At 43.7% G+C, this 17,152-nt stretch overlaps 1 protein-coding gene across 1 annotated transcript in view; it reads right to left on the reverse strand.

The window, feature by feature from the left end:
• Positions 1-17,152, reverse strand: part of UBR5 (ubiquitin protein ligase E3 component n-recognin 5) — a 3,965,620-nt gene that overhangs the window by 1,546,720 nt on the left and 2,401,748 nt on the right. Inside the window, exon 29 of the mRNA XM_044065648.1 lies at positions 10,669-10,814. Coding sequence (XP_043921583.1) covers positions 10,669-10,814 — 146 coding nt within the window. The remainder of the gene's footprint in view (positions 1-10,668; positions 10,815-17,152) is intronic.

Consider the following 17,152-nt stretch of genomic DNA (forward strand, 5'->3'; position numbering starts at 1 on the left):
GCATCTCTTTTTGATTGCTATGTGCCCTGAATGCATCTTCCTGCCATGCGGGCCACCCAGGCATAATCTGATGCATCCGTTGTTAGTGTCTGCTTGGCTGGGGGTAATGTGAATGGCTGTCCCTTGTTCTGGTGACAGGTCTTCGCCCACCATCGAAACTCCTGTTGCAGGCAGGGGATGAGAGTAATCATTGTTTCCAGGCTGTGGCAATGTTGAGTCCAAACACTTTTTAGGTACCACTGAAGTTTCCTCATATGCAGTCTTGCGTATGGAATTAGGATGGATGATGCCATGAAGCCCACAGCCTGCAGAATTTTTCTTGCAGATAACTGAGCCATTGTTGCCAACATTTTGAAATAGGTAGTCAGTTGCCATTGTTTGTCTGGCATGAGATAAGCCATCTGGGCAGTTGTATTTAAGCTTGCACCCAGGAATATTATCTCTTGAGAGGGTACTAGTTTTGATTTATTTTCGTTGACTGTGCACCCTAGGCATGTTAGAAGTCTTTTCACAAATGCCAGATGTTGTAGAAGAATGTCCTTGTTCTCTGCTTGAATTAAACAATAGTCCAAGTAAGGATATATTCGCATTCCTCTTTGTCTGCAGAATGCAATTACTGGTGCTGGGCACTTTGTAAAGTCCCTGGGTGCAGTAGATAAGCCAAAGGACAGTGCAGAGAATTGGTAATGCATTGTGCCAGCCTTGAATCTGAGGTATATTCTGCATGATTGTCTGATTGGGACATGCAGGTATGCCTCTTTTAGGTCTAAAGTTACAAGCCAAGCATTCTTGCCCAGCATGGGCAGAAGCTGTTGCAAAGTCAACATTTTGAATTTTGGTATATCCAGGAATGTGTTCAGAATAGATAGGTCCAGTACTGGTCTCCAGACTTTGTCCTTTCCGGGTACCAAGAACAGTCTTGAGTAAAATCCTTGTCCCTGCTCTTGCTCTGGTACTTTTTGAATGGCCCCCATGGCCATGAGGGATGAGACTTGTTTTTGTGCCTCTGCCCATTGATTTTTTGGCAGATCTGGCCAACCGTTTGCCTTTGGCAGGGTATGGAAATGGAACTTGTAGCCTTGTGACACGATATTTAGAACCCACTTGTCCTGGGTTATAATGTGCCAATTTTGAGAAAAAAGTGCTAATTTTCCCCTTAAGTGTGCTGCCAGGAGATAAGTGCTTGGTGCAGGCAGGGGGAAGTCATTGGGACTGTTTCCTGTATGGTTGTGATTTGTCTTCTCCAACTTTGGAGGTAGAAGCACCCCATTGCTTTGACCTGTATGAACCTTGCGCCTGGGATCTGCCTCTAGGGCGTCTGGATCTGCCCCTTTGAGGTCTGTCTGACAGAGGAAAGGACCAATTGTTTGTAGGCCAATGTCTACTAAACCTAGGTGGCTGTACTTGTAAAAAATCTTTGACAGTTTGCATAGATTTAGCTTTGTCCTCCAAACACCTCTTCTGCCTTAACACCCAAAAAAAGTATCATGCTGTAAAGGTGCATCCAATAATTTAACTTTGACATGATCAGGCAAATTTTGTTCCTTTAACCAAGCATGCCTCCTAATTACAGAACCCATAACTGCGGCCCTGCAGGAGGCCTCCAAAGAATCAAACCACATTGGAAAGTATGCTTTCCGACTTGTTCCGCTGCATGCAATAAATCCTGCATTTCCTTGTTTTCTGCACATTCAGAATTTAACAACATTTTCTGTTTAAGCAATGCCATGACATGTTGCTGATATTTGAGCATATGAAACTGACAGTTTAAGGCCCTTATAGCCAAGGTAGCAGATGTGTAAACCTTTTTTTCCCCATCTATCCAGAAAGGAATTTATGAGAGTCAGGGACCCTGTAGTATCTGTCAGGCTTAACAGGAGCTGGAGGTAAGGAGTCAGGGGTCAGACTACACTCTGAAAACACACCATCTACAATGTCTAATACAGGTGGAATGGCTAGAGGCCTGTGTTGAGGTAGTAAAAGTAAGTCCCTGAGTCTCTTTTTAGATTCTGAAAAATCTTGGCTCTCCCCAGTGGAAATGCTCCCTCATGGTGTGCAAGGTTTCCCCAAAGGAATAGTCCTCTGGAGGAAAAGCTGAAGGTTTAGATTCTTCAGCATCAGAATCCTCGCATGGGGGAAGAGTATATTCCTGATCAGAAGAGGAATCAGAAGAAATAAAAACCTGATCTGAAGATTCATAGTCTGACTCTTGCCTAGGCCTCTTATCAGGAGGGGGATGGGTACCCCTGATTAAGGTAATCAAGTCTTCGCCATTTTGAGCATCTGTTTTTTGGGCATAGAGGCCTGACCACGTGGCTCTTGAGTTTGTTTCTTTGCTTTAGAAGGTGCTTTAGTCTTTGCCTTTGAAGCTGAAGTCAGCTTAATGTAAAAATGTTTAGGTCTGAATACACCCTCAGAAGCCGGTGCCTGCTCAGCGGCTCCTGACCCATCTGAGGGAATAGAGTCTGAGGCTCCAATACCTTGAGTTTCCAGCGGCATAGCAGACTCCACGTGGGAGTCGGTAGCAGCCTGCGACTCTAAAGTAGTGGGCGTCAGGGGCTGCGAAAGCGCCTCACTGAGAACCGGCAACTGGCTTAGGAAAAGCTTTGTCGTCGGTTTTGGGCCTCGGTTATTTCTCTCTCTCCCTTTCTTTGCGTTTTTTGTGAACTCCGGTAGTCGGATGGCTATCAGACGATATTTCTGGATAATTAAACCGGTGTCCAAAATAGTTTAAGGCAAAATCATACCGACGCTCAATAGTGCTTTGGTTAAATCTAGCACAAAACAGATAACCAGAAACCGTTGTGATCAGGGCCTAGGCAAGGAATACAGTAAGAATGAAAGTCCTTATGAGGTATTTGCTTTCCACAAGAAATACAATTATTTACTTTTTCTGACATCAGTCTGGAGCAAGAAAAAAGTTTCCCCAATGGGGTACTTAGCTTTGTTAAAGACTTTGGATCTGAAACTCGAACACGAAAATCTCAGGAGTCGGCCAACCGGCACTTGCGAACTGCTTCTGCTTCGGGCATTGCGTGGCAAGAAAGACTTTAGAAAATGGCTTTGGCTGCTTATTTTATACCCCTGACGACCTGACATCAGGGAAGGGGCGACAGCAACCGACGCAGGACCCAAGACTTTGGAATTCAGGCCGACTGAGAGCAACCTGCCAGCAGGATTACCTAAATGTAATGACTGCAACAGTGAAACATGAAGAACATCTTGGGAATGAGAGGAGCTGGGGGAAATGCATAAAGGAGACCAGACAGCCAATTATGAATCAAGTGCATCGCTCTGTGACTCCCCCTCTGTAGGGATCAGAACAAAGTATCTGCTACACTTGGAAACTACAGGAGAGGGGAAGAGGTTGCAGCACAGTCAGCCCCAATGGTGAAGTACCATTTCCATCAGTAACAGATTGAGACAACACTCGTGAGGAAGTAAGGTGGGACCTGCTCAGTTTGTCTGCCAGCACGTTGGACTTCTCCGCAATACACACTGTCAGAAGAAAGCGGACGAAAGATATCACCCATTGCTGCATTCCCACTGCTTCTCGACATAAAAGGTAGGATCGTGTTCCCCCACTGTTCATGTACCACACCACCACCAGCTGTCAGACTGAATAGCAACCATCTCTAGAGGGAAAACATCTTGAAAAGCCTGCACTGCTAATAGGACTCCTCTAATTTCTAGGCCACTGATGTCAAGACTGACCTCCAGCTGAGACCACGTGCCTTGGACCATCCTTCCCATGTAATGCCCCCCTCCCCCCAAGTTGAGAGACATACACAGTCACTTTGGCCTTGGGTGCAGGAAAGATAAAAGGGCAGCCCTGAGAGACTTCTGTGAATTCTCATCAAGCTATGTGTTCCCTGCAAATATTCATAATTTGAATTGGTGCAGTCAAAGGGTGACATCCAACTGACTATTGTAAGCGTCCACTGCAGCACTAAAAGTACCAGAACTATGGAAGCTGCCATAAATTTGAGAAGCTCTAAGATTAGTCTGGCTGGAGGAGAGGGAAGAGAAAGAAGGTGAGATGCCTGGCTCTGCAGAGTATTTACCCTTGTTTGTGGTAAGCCTGCAGTTTGTCTCACTGTAACAAGACAAGCACCAATGAATTCCAGCACTCGAGTTGGGGGAAAGCAGAGGCATGGTGTAGTTCACTGTAATGCCCAACTGAAGACACAGATGGAGCGAGTAAACCCTAGCCTAGATCAGTAAAGGATTGGTGGCAGTACAGAGGATCCAGTCATCAAGACAGGAAAACACCTGGAGTCCTAGCAGTCTCAAGTAAACTGTGACTGCTGTCATACATTTTATGAACACCCTGGGGATTGGGATGAGACCACAGGGCAGGGCCTTAAACTGGTAGTGACTGGCTGCCTGCTGGAAGTGTAGGTATCTCCTGGAATGCTAGTCTATCTTGATGTGATAGTACACATCTTGGAGTTCTACAGAGCGCATCCAATTATTCTTATGCAACAGTGGCAGAATGGACTGCTCAGTGACCATCCAAAAGTTTGACTGCTTAACAGATTGAAGTTGCTGAGATCCAAAATTGTTCTTAAGTCTTTTTTTTCTTTGGCACTAAAAAGAATCTTGATTAGGTTCTGTATCCTTGCTGATGTGGGGGAACCATTTGGACGACTCTTTTTGACAGCAACTTTTCTATCTCTACGGCTGCCTCTTACTAGATTGGGTGGAACATCAGAAATTCTTTTGGACAAAATGGGAGGTTGAAGGGAAGTAGTATATAATAACCTCTAGATATTACACTCTGCAGCCAGGTGTCTTTGGTGATGGGTGTCCAAGCTTCTGGGTGCAAAGATAGCACCCCCAGACTGCCTCCAGAGTGCAGCAATCAGACAACATTTCAGGACAGCTGGAAGGGCTTTCTCAGAGAAAAGACCCCCTGAAAACCTGGTGTTGTAGGCCTCTTCTGCCATGAGGTCAATGTCTGCCATTAGAATTTCCTCCCTCTGCCACAGGAAGATCCAGCTTTATAGAAGTCCTGGGAAGAACTCTGCATCTTGTGGAACCACATCTTGCTACCTTCTCTGATTCTCTGAGAAGGTCCTTTGAGGGGTAGAAAAATGTATCCCCTATGGCATACAAGGTATTCCCCATCCTGCTTGCTCCTGGAGAGAGTTTCCTTCACCTCAGGGCCAAACAAGGTAGATTGAGAAAGAGTTTTCATCACCTTAGGGCCAAAACAAGGTAGATCCAATCAAAGGGAGCATTGACAAGTGATGTCTGGAAGGGCTCCACAAAATCACAAAGGTGTATCCAGGCATACCTTATTATAGCAATTTCTTAACCTGAAGCTCTCAAAGCTCCTTCTGAGCCATGAAAAATCAGCCTCATGGAGACATTTGATAAGAAATGAAGGGTAGCCAGTTGAGAAGAAACAATCTTCATGTCCGGCACAGACATGAACCCTGACAGGGCACTGGAAAACTCCTAGACCAAAGTTCCCTTGAAATCTTCTAACATTTGCCAAGTAGTTCAGAGACCTCAAGGAGAAAGTCACTGATACTTCAACACACTTTCCAAATCTGACTAGTATCCTGGACTCCCTGTTCAGGGGATGAACAGACTAACTCTGTTCAGCAAGTTCTTTCTTGGTGGCTGCTGCCTCAAGGCCCTATCCCTGAATTCTGTCTTCTACTCTGCCTCTGGTTGTTAGCCTGTTAAATACCTATGAACCATTATAAGTTCATAGGTATGTACTAGGCTAATGGCCCTGGAGCCTTTACAAGCCTAGCCCATAGAGCCCATAGAAGTGCCCTTGCATCATGCCGCATGATGTTAGTTCCTAGTGCCTCTATCAAGTAAAGCCACTGGAGTGATCCCCGGGGTGAACTTTCTATTTCCCATCCACTCATCAAGATTTCTCGAAGAGGGCCAGTGAGGTGCTCTGCTTGACATGTATGGGAAGTCTATTCCATAGCATGGGCAGTCTCTAGGTTATGAATCTGTCCCTCCAGCATGTTCTGTTGATTGTGGCAATGAGGGTGAGGTCTTTGGAGCGTGTGGTGCAGAGGGATTGTGATTTCTTTAGATGCAGCATTTCTAACAGAGCTGGGTCAGACATGGCTTTGTAAGTCAAGCAGAGAACGCCCCTTAGTAGACGATCTGAGACACAGAACAGCTGAAGTTTTTTTTGAGTCTATCCGTGAACAGCATGTGTTTAAGGCCTACGATCCTCTTCGTGAGGTACTTTTGTGGCCTTTCCACCTGTGGCATGTGTCTAGTGAGGCACATCCCAAATGGGGCATTATACTGGATGACTGGCCTAATGAGGGAAAAGTAGAGAGAGATGAGAGATGATGACCTCTTTCTTCCTGGATGCAGAACCCTTGGTAATGAGATGTGCCACATAGGACTTTCTGACCACAGTGGCAATGTGGTGGGTCAAAGGAGAAGTTGCTGAGAGCATGTGTCCCCAGATCTCTTATAATGCCTTCAGTGGGCTCCCACCGATGTGGTAATTAGTGGGAAATGAGTTCTTCCCAAAGGGGATGACGACGCACATTTGGCATTAAGCTTAAGGGCATGGTTTCAACACCAGTCATCGGTCTCAGTGGGGCCTTTCTGTAGGAAGTCTACATCACTTGGGGAATTAATAATGGCTCCCAGCTTGCAGTCGTCTGTGAACTTGGTCTGCCAGAGTCCCAACGTGTTGGCCTGTACTTCTGAGAAGTAGATGCCAAACAGGAGAGGACCCAGGACCGATCCCTGTGGGACTCCACTCATGACTGGCCGGCAGTGTGACTTGGTGACCACTACACTTTCACACTGTGGGTTCTATCTGTGAGCCAATTTGAAACCCACCTAGTGATATAGGGGTTGATGTCTTGTTTGTTGAGTTGGTCATTAACTCCTGCATCCACTGGGGGACTCTTGCTTCAATTGGCCCGATCCTTTGACACCACAAAGTATTTATCTGGTCTCTTGGGAATAGGCTCAGTGACACCCAGATCCTTCCATGCCCTGTGGGAAATGAGGTGGGGGGGTTGTAGCTGAGCCATGTCCGAAAGCATGGATAAAAAATGACTCCTCCTAGGGGGAGGGGGGGGCAGAAGTCTAGCTGTCTCTCTCAAAAGTTATTTCACCAAAGGAGACATCCTCAAGGGGTGATCTACAGGACCACTCCCCATTCATCAAAATCAATGTTTTTTGTCAAGGACTCCTGTGTGGGATACTCTGGGCAGGACTGTGGTCAGAATCCTGTATGAGGACCATCTCCAAGCTTGACAGGACTGGCTGTCCCACTGGAACAAGATAAAAGGTACCCAAAATAGACAGTTTGCGTATGGGCTGGACCTGAGAGAGCAAGGATGTCCTGTTCAGAGAGACAGAAAGCACACTCTGGCACTACCTCAAAGTGGAGGTCCCAGGAGAACACCGAACCAACGTGACAGTAGCTGTGGACACAAGCTCAGGACAGCTCTGAACATCCCCAAGACCCTGCCTTGATGCATCTTGAAGTTCTACAGAGCGCATCCAATTATTCTTATGCAACAGTGGCAGAATGGACTGCTCAGTGACCATCCAAAAGTTTGACTGCTTAACAGACTGAAGTTGCTGAGATCCAAAATTGTTCTTAAGTCTTTTTTTTCTTTGGCACTAAAAAGAATCTTGAGTAGGTTCTGTATCCTTGCTGATGTGGGGGAACCATTTGGACGACTCTTTTTGACAGCAACTTTTCTATCTCTATGGCTGCCTCTTACTAGATTGGGTGGAACATCAGAAATTCTTTTGGACAAAATGGGAGGTTGAAGGGAAGTAGTATATAATAACCTCTAGATATTACACTCTACAGCCAGGTGTCTTTGGTGATGGGTGTCCAAGCTTCTGGGTGCAAAGATAGCACCCCCAGACTGCCTCCAGAGTGCAGCAATCAGACAACATTTCAGGACAGCTGGAAGGGCTTTCCCAAGAGACCAGATAAATACTCTTGGGTTAAGAGCTATCCTGCTCCGAAGCTCTAAGTGAAAAGGACAGCTCCAAAAACATGGCAGTCAAACCCAATCTCCCAGATCCAGCACAGACACTTAAGCTTCGAGATCTTTCAGGCCCTGACGGAGGCCAAACCGAATGGATGAGAGATGTCAGAGTCAAGGGCCAGGCCTTAGGATCTAACACAGATAACCTTGGGATTCTTTGGTTCCAAGACTCTAAAACCAAGGTGCAGACTGGAGTAGGAATCAAAAGTTGGGACTGAACTGGTGGTAGGCTCATGGATCCAATGGAAGGCAGAGATGGAATAACTCCTAACTGTACATGGGTTCTGAGAAATTAAATCATCCTATCCATATCTCCTTTTGTCAGGCTCCTAGTTGACCTTAGGTAGGAAGAGACTGAAGGTGGTCTGGAAATCCATTGAGGTGTCTCTTGCAAGAATGGTTTATGGAGCCTTCAGGAAATAGGTTCCAGAGAGAATGTGGGTGACTTATGACATGGAGACTTGGATTTTGACTGAATTAGATCCACAAAATCAGCTGGATTCAAGGATTTTGCAATTTTTTTCGGCGGAGCCAAACTTGAAGTAGGAAGAGCAGTGCAATCGGGGGAATGCTTTCTTGAATCTTTAGCCTTACCTGAGGAATCTCCCTTGGATGCCTCAGACAATTTCTTGAAGAAGGGATGGGGAGCTCCAAATGATGAAGAGGAGGAGCCTGGAAGCAGTCCTTTTAAAACACAGTTTTCTCTGCACTCAGCCAGTGCTCTATGATTGAATTCTACACAAATGTCAAAAGCAGTATTAAGGTGCCCTGGTAAGAGGCAATAAACACACTTGCAGTGAGTGCCTGAGTTATGAATTTTGTACCCACATAATGAGCACTTTTTAAAACCAGTTGTTTTTTTCCAATATTTTGAACCAACAACCAAATACAATAACTACAAGCTATGGCAAAAGAGGAAGGACTACCAGCAATGGTAACAACTAATACCAGTAAACGGTAGAGAAAAAAAATACCAAAAATGGTAAAGTAGTATTACCTCAACATTGAGGTAGCAGAACAGTTAGCCAGGGCACAACACACTCTACTGTAACTAAAAAACTATATATATTTTTTTTCATATCTGCATTAAGAAAGGTGAGGAAAGAAACTAGTGAGACATTAATTCACTAGAGAAAAAAGAACCGAGAAAGTGACTTATCCATAACCAATAAAACACTCAAGCTACAGGTGACCATGTCCAAACGTTGAAGCAGCAAATTAAATCTGAGGTAGTTCAGGTGAAGGAGAGGATTACAGGTAAGGGAAGGGGCTTGGGTTACGGAGCCAAAGTCTACTGAAGTGGCCAAAGCGGGATACAAAACCTCAGCAGTTGAGGAACAGACGAAAAAGACATTAGATCCAGAAGTGAAAACCTCCCTCCCTCATCCAACATTAGTATGGTCCAGCGCAGCAGAACAATTTGGGTCGATACAAACAACTCTAGTGAAACAGACTGATCTGTCCATGGGGACTGGGTACATGTAGGGAACCCACAAGTTTTAGGATGTGGCCAAAGGACAACATGTAATACTCATCGATCTGTTGTGATAGTTCTGTATAGTTGGGAAAACATACAGATCCATTTCGTGATATGAAGTACTACAACACATCAAAGGAAAATAATACATAGCCTTGAAATTATTTTTTTTTACAGCGTAAGCTACTAACATGATGCTGCCAACTTTTAAACACAGGAGAAGCTGCCACCTGCTAGCCCTCCAAAAGATGGCAGACAGCAAATGTAAAGGCAAGTGCTTGAATACAGAGCCAAAAGAAAAGATTTCTACAAAACAAACAAAGACAATGAACCATTCAAATAATAGCAAAAAATGTTATCTAGGAAAGCTGAGGGGTTAATAACCCTATTTATACCAGAAATGTGTACTCAGTATAACAATGCAGCTTCTTAGAAACATATGCCTGAGATCAGAAAATAATTGGTGCCTGCAAAAGTACATGGACATAAAACCCAACAAAGACAAAAGCACATAACTTACCAAAGTAAAATTAGGAAATACTAATGAGGCAGATTAAGTGGATAAGCCAAACTGGAGGGCTCACATCTGCTCTTAACACTCTCACACCATTTGCCTCTAAACAATGTCTTTCAACACAGACATTACAGTGTGCTTCTAAGTGACACTCTTTTGTGAATATCCCCCATTACAAACAAGCAACTTGTTGACTGAATAAGGTCCTTTGGCTTAGACTGGCAGGGTGAAAAAACACCTGATTAAAACATCAGCACTTCTTGCAGTTAGGGATGTGAAAAGAGGGACTGAGACATTAAAGACGATGCATCTATTAATTATCTCAATAACATCATTACACTGACTGACTACAAGACATTTTGCTTAGGAATTCCTTTAAGAAGTTCAACGAGTGACGGCACTGGGAAGGAAGCACTTATATTTTTATTGCAGTGTAGGGATATTAGCACTGGCCAGAGGGAAATCATTCCCATAAATAGCAATGCTGAAATGTTTGTGGAGCTATACAAACTTCATAAACATGATCATATCAGCAACACCCCATTCTTGAAGTACTCTTGATAAAAACTCAATGCGATTAATCAGAGATTGTAAAAGCTGAAAATAAATCTTAACAATTCTTTCAGAAAGAACACAAAAAAATACCAGAAACTACTTCAACTGACCTGATTAATGTGCTCTGCTCCAGTCCATGTAAAGCTGCATGTATCATTACAACAAAGGACATACAGAGGAGAGTCATCTGGATTTGTCCCAGGTGGGCAAACCATGCTCATAAACACTTCTTCCTCCTTTTCGTTAACGGGATCAACTAGAATCAAAAGACATTTTAAAGAAAAAAAATGTATTCTGCATTAAATGTTAACTTTACATCAATAATAACTTCATACAGGTAGCCACAGTTTTTTTTGCACCTAGACTGCCTAAAGACAAACCTTTAAGAAGCCTCCTCCTAGTCAGCAAGCCACCACTTCAGATATCACCAAGGGACAGTCAGCTGGAAATTCTTCCACATCAGTGTCAGAGGGGGACTATCACTTACTTAATCGCATGTCCCTTCAACAAAAGCAAGCCTGTAAAGGAAAAGGCAGCTTTCCACACAAACATAACTAGCTCAGAAAAGGATTAGAAAATAAGGTCTACAAAACAGAAAAGGAAAGGAACAACAAAACTAACAAGATGATATCAAGCAAGTTATGGTCCTGTTAAGCTAAGACAGAGGAATAAGTAGATCATCTGACCAAGAGATTCTTGAAATAGTGCTCTACAGTATGCAACTATGTCAATAACAAGTGTGCGAATACTCACTACACAAGATGATTTACTGACAGGGCCCTCTGCATTAAGACTTCCTTATCTGAGAAACCTATCTTGGCACAAGTTCATCCATTCGGCCCCAGAACTTGGACCGAAGCTCCAAAGGCATTGGTGTTTCCATATCCATAAAGGATTCGCACACCTCCAGACTGGTAGCCCAACATAATGCATCAGAGATACTTCAGGTGTACCTAATATTGGGAAAGACAGCAATTCAGGTCGTAGCCTGTTATAGGTCCCCAACCATGTCCCAAGACTCGCACTCGACATTCCTAAGCACCCTGGAGAATATTACGGTCCAACCTAACACTCTCATACTGGGCAACTTCAACTACCCCTCCATTAAATTGGAAAACTACTCGCGTACCAATACACTTGCCCAACATTTCCTGGAATTCATTAATTCCAATGCACTGGAACAGCTCGTTCTTACCCCCACTAGAGGTAGCAACATCCTTGACCTAGTCATTACTAACATCGGCGACTGTTGCTCTACACCAATAGTCAACTCCTCTCTGGTTAGATTAGACCACAAACCAATCACCTTGGAAATCCACATCCTTCCAACAAAGGTAAGCATCATGAAAAACTTCTCCAAAGCTAATTTTGGGCTCCTAAAAACAGAGGTGACTAACTTTACGGCACCCATGCTAATGGAGAATAGTTGCATGACCACCGAATCATACACCAATGCACTGTACGAACACGTACACAAATCCATGGATCATGCCATACTCAAAAGAACCTAGACACTCTCCTCCAAACAAAGGAAGCCAATCTGGTGGTCCCCTGCCATAAACAAATTCTACAACAGAAGGAAGAAACTGATGCGGAATAAGGTGAAGTCCGAAGAATGGAAAAACTTCCTTATCAGCCTCAACAAAAAGTTGAGATCCCTAAACAAATCCCCTAAAGCTAGCTATGAAAACAGAATTGCAGAAGATAGTAAAGACAATCACAAGGCCCTTCCATAGTTATGTAAAGAATCTCCACGGCAATACCCAAATTTGCTCTAAGCTACTGCACAATGGTATCTCCTATACCAAGCCAACAGATATTGCCAATATACTGTCCGACAAATTCAGTGCCAATTTTACCCCCCAAAGGACCAATCACAGTATCAGTAGACTGCCAGGCACCCAGTATTACTGCTGCACAGGTTAAAACAACACTGTCCAAGGCCAAGAATGCAGCTTCTATGGGACATGAGAATATCCCTTGCTGTGTTCTACATGAACTACAGAGTGAACTGACACCTCAGTTGTGTGCCCTGTTTAATCACAGCCTCACATTAGGCTTTGTCCCTACCGAATGGCACACTGCTATAGTCATCACTCTCCACAAAGAAGGAGTGACGACAAACCCCAGGAACTAATGCCCAATTAGCCTGACAAGTCTGATATGCAAAGCTATGGAATGTATTATCATGGACCTAATAAACAAGGATATAGGGAATCTCCAAACTCTGGATCCCACACAGTTTGGTTTTGTGAAGGGTAGATCATGCCTGCTCAACTTGGTCGACTTATTTGAGTCAGTCACCAGAGCTGTGGATGAAGGCAAGGTGGTTCATACAGCCTACCTTGATCTGACCAAGGCCTTTGAAACCATTCCCCACTCAGGAATCATAGAAAAACTCACAAAGCTAGGCATCAACCCCTATATCACTTGGTGGGTTGCAAACTGGCTCACAGATAGAACCCACAGTGTGAAAGTAGCTGATTCCAAGTCAGACTGCCAACCAGCTACAAGTGGGGTCCCACAGGGATAAGTCCTGAGTCCTCTCCTGTTTGATATCTACTTTTCAGAAGTCCAGGCTAACACGAAGGGACTCTGGCTGACCAAGTTTACAGACGACTGCAAGCTGGAAGCCATAATTAACTCCCCAAGTGATGCTGACATCCTACAGAAAGGCCTCAGAGACCAACAACTGGTGTCAGAACCATGGTCTTAAGCTCAATGCCAAAAAATGCATCATCCCCTTTGGAAAAAAACTCTGTTCCCGTGAATTACCACACTGATGGTAGTCCACTCAACACCGAAGGCGTTATAAGAGATCTGGGAACACAGGTTAACAGCAACCTCTCTTTTGATCACCACATTGCCACTGTGGTCAGAAAGTCCTTCTTTGTGGCACATCTCATTACTAAGGGTTGTCCATCTAGGAAGAAAGAGGTCAGTGCCTCCCTCTACTCTTCCCTAATTAATCCAATCATTGAGTACAATGCCCCATTTGGCATGTACCTCACTAGACACCTGCAACAACTGGAGAGGCTGCAAAAGTACCTCACAAAGAGGATCCTAGGCCTTAAACACTTGTCCTATACAGACAGAATCAAAACAAACCCTCCAACTATTTTCTGTCTCATATCACCTACTTAGAGGCGATCTTGGCTTGACTTACAAAGCCATGTCTGACCCAGCTATGTTAGAAACGCTACATCTAAAGAAATCCCAATCCCTCTGCACCACAAGCTCCAGAGACCTCAACCTCATTATCACAATCAACAGGACGTGCTGGAGGGACAGGTTCATAACCCAGAGACTGCCCATGGTATGGAATATACTTACCATACATGTCAGAGCACCTCACTGGCCATCTGCAACAGAAATCTTGATGAGTGGATGGAAAATAGAAAATTCACCCCTGGGATTAATCCAGTGGCAATAGTCGACACAGGCACTGGGAACCAAGGTTGGGTGGCACGATGCCAGGGTAATCCTATGGGCTAGGCTTCTAAAGGCTCCAGGGCCATTAGCCTAGTACTCACCTATGAACCTATTTCCCAAGTCCTGAATTCAGAAAGACTGCTTGCCCTGTATAAGGAAGTATCCCAAGCAGGGTCTCAAGCCCTTCAAAAAAAAAGGCATCCTTTTTCAAAATCTGTGTCTGTGTGTGGTGGGAATAGTCCACAACTCCACAGCCAGGAGAATCTGGTCTGCTCACAAAATGATAAAGCTACGTTGAGGCTTTTTGACCTTTTTTTTTTTAAACCTGTTGACATTTGTTTACTGGTAAAGCCATTTGGGCCAAAAGTACTTATTTTCAGAGAACACCCAGGAAGAAAAAATCCAGATATGCTTAATACACAAAGCAGAAACAAATACAAGAATGTGCAGAAAGAATTATATATATATATATATATATATATATATATATATATATATATATATATACATATATATATATATAATCTATATCTATATACACATATATAAAACATGAATGATAAAGTAGATGTAACTAAAGGCAAAAGAAGACTATAAATATAAGAGAAGTACAGAAGTTGTTTTTTTAATCAAATGAATTGTAGAAAGTAAAACATTTATCACAACTAGAAACAAAGAACTTGATACTTGCAGAGGCAATGTTATACTATATCTACCTATCCTTAACTTTGTTTTCAGAATTGCATCTTGTGCAGAACTGCACCATGACTTTTCAAAATGTGCCTGTTCAACTTCAGGTTATCTGCATGCCAAGTTACTTGAAAAGCTTTGTCTTGCAGTTTCTAAAGTTCATCATGTTAGTAAAAAGGGACTGATGTCCCCTTAACTCCCATTTCCTTTAAAAACTGAACATGAACAGAGATAGGGGTGGGTTCCAGCACCCTTCCCCCACCTTACTAACAGTATAGGAACTATGCTGCGCAATGACCTTTTGCTGACAGAGGGGAAAGCAGTGCCAAAACATTAATGAAAACACTACAACATGTTCAGAACAAAACAAACAACAAAAAAGGCAAGTTCACAAGTAATTTGTAAATTCCACTGTTATTTGTACTGATAATCAAGGGAAGTCACACTTGTACTAGAACAATCACTGGGTAGCAGCAATAGGTTTTGTATGTAAAAAAGTGAGATTAAAACTGCCTTTCACTTTTTAATTATTTTTTTTTTAATGTGCAGTCCAATAAATGTTCACAGGCAACAATCCATGAGAAAGAAAGTGCAACCACAATGACCTTTTGTGGGGGGGTTTATGTTCACAGGAGACAGAGAGGAATGGTAGGTAATGTGATATTATCTTCATGGCAATTCTTTTAAGTTACACTATGCAAACTAAGGAGGGGAGGTCAAGTGTAACACTGCCCTGTAGAAAAGTTTCTTAGATGCTGACCTGCTGGGTCCTGCATAAGGTGCCATGCTGTAAGATGAGTATGGCCTTCTATTAAAAATAAAAGTTCACAGTGCAAAACTTTTACTAAAGATGAGATGATACCAAAGGTATGTGTTTCTCCATTACAAATATAAATGAATACTAGAAAGGAGAAGAAAAGTACAGTTTTGTACCTACCATAAATGTAGATGTTAGAGTGCTAATACAACTGCAGTCATAACAGATGGGTTCTCCTGCCGTCAGGCGGGTCCTCGGTCGGCCGAATTCCAAAGTCTAGGTCCGGCGTCGGTTGTTGTCGCTTCTTCCCTGACGTCAGCGCGACAGGGGTATAAAGGAACCAGCCGACGCCATTTTCTTCAGTTTTTCTTGCCCCAGATGTCAGGTGCCCCCAGAAGGAAGGCAATACATAAATTTGTGTAATAAAACAATGCAATATAATCAAAATACAGTAGTTGCAAGCAAATACACCATGAATGAATACCCCAATCAGGTTGTATGAGGAGGTGTTGGCCAATAGGCCTGCCCCAAGAGGGGAAGGAGGAAGGGAAATCTGGACTGCAGCTGTATTAGCACTCGAACATCTACATTTATGGTAGGTACAAAACTGTACTATGTTCATCGTGCATACAGCTGCAGTCATAACAGATGGGTAGAATCCCAAAGCTAAGAAAGGGGTGGTAGGCACTAGGTGGAACTAGGAGGAGCCAGGATGCCCTGCAAGACTGCAGTGGCAAAGCCTGCTCTAGTTTTGGAGTATAATGGTAGGTTGTAGTGTTTGGAGAAGGTATGCACAGAACTCCAAGTGGCTGCTTCCAGAATATCTTTGGTAGGAACTCCTTTGAGGAAAGCTGCAGAGGTAGCTGTGGCCCTGGTGGAGTGAGATCTGATGCCTGTAGGTACAGTTTTGCCATGAAAAGAATAGCAAAAGCGTATGCAGTGGGCTATCCATTTTGAGATTGTCTGTTTGGAAACTGGCTTTCCTTGAGCTCCTACAGCATAGGACACAAAGAGCTGTTCTGATTTTATGAAAGGCTTTGTTCTGTCCAAATAATAACGCAGTTGTCTGTGGATGTCCAAGGAATGTAGTAATCTCTCCCCTTTGTTTTGAGGATTAGGATAAAAGGTAGGTAAATGTATGGCCTGATTCAAAGCTACCCTGGATACCACTTTAGGCATAAAGGACGGGTTGGTTCATAAGGAAAGTCTGTCCTGATGGAAGATGATAAAAGGCTGCACAGCCATGAGAGCTTGTAGTTCAGAAACTCTACGAGCTGAGGTAATAGCCAGAAGGAAAGCTGTTTTCCAGGACAAATATTGCAAATCTGATGAGGCAGCTGGCTCAAAGGGAGGCAAGGTCAGTTTTTCCAGAATGAAATTGAGATCCCAAGCAGGTAATGGTTGTTTCCTTGGGGGTCTTAGATTCTTAGCCCCTCTGAGGAACTGTCTTAAGAGAGGGTGAGAGAATAAGGATGGATCAGTGTTGTATTCTGCAGAAATGGCTGAAGCATGGATTTTGATGGAGGAGAATGAAAGTCCACTGCTTAGCAGCTCAGCTAGATATTGTAGTATTTGAGGTAAATTCAGTTTTCCAGGATCCTGGCCCTTTTCCTCATTCCAGATACAAAACCGTTTCCATTTTGCGGAGTAAGCTTTTCTAGTTGACGGCCTCCTGGCCTCCAAAATGACATCCTGCACCTCCTTGGAGAGTAGGG

The sequence above is a fragment of the Protopterus annectens genome, chromosome 3.part0, assembly GCF_019279795.1.
Source record: "Protopterus annectens isolate FY-2018-M chromosome 3.part0, PAN1.0, whole genome shotgun sequence".
NCBI lineage: Eukaryota > Metazoa > Chordata > Ceratodontiformes > Protopteridae > Protopterus > Protopterus annectens.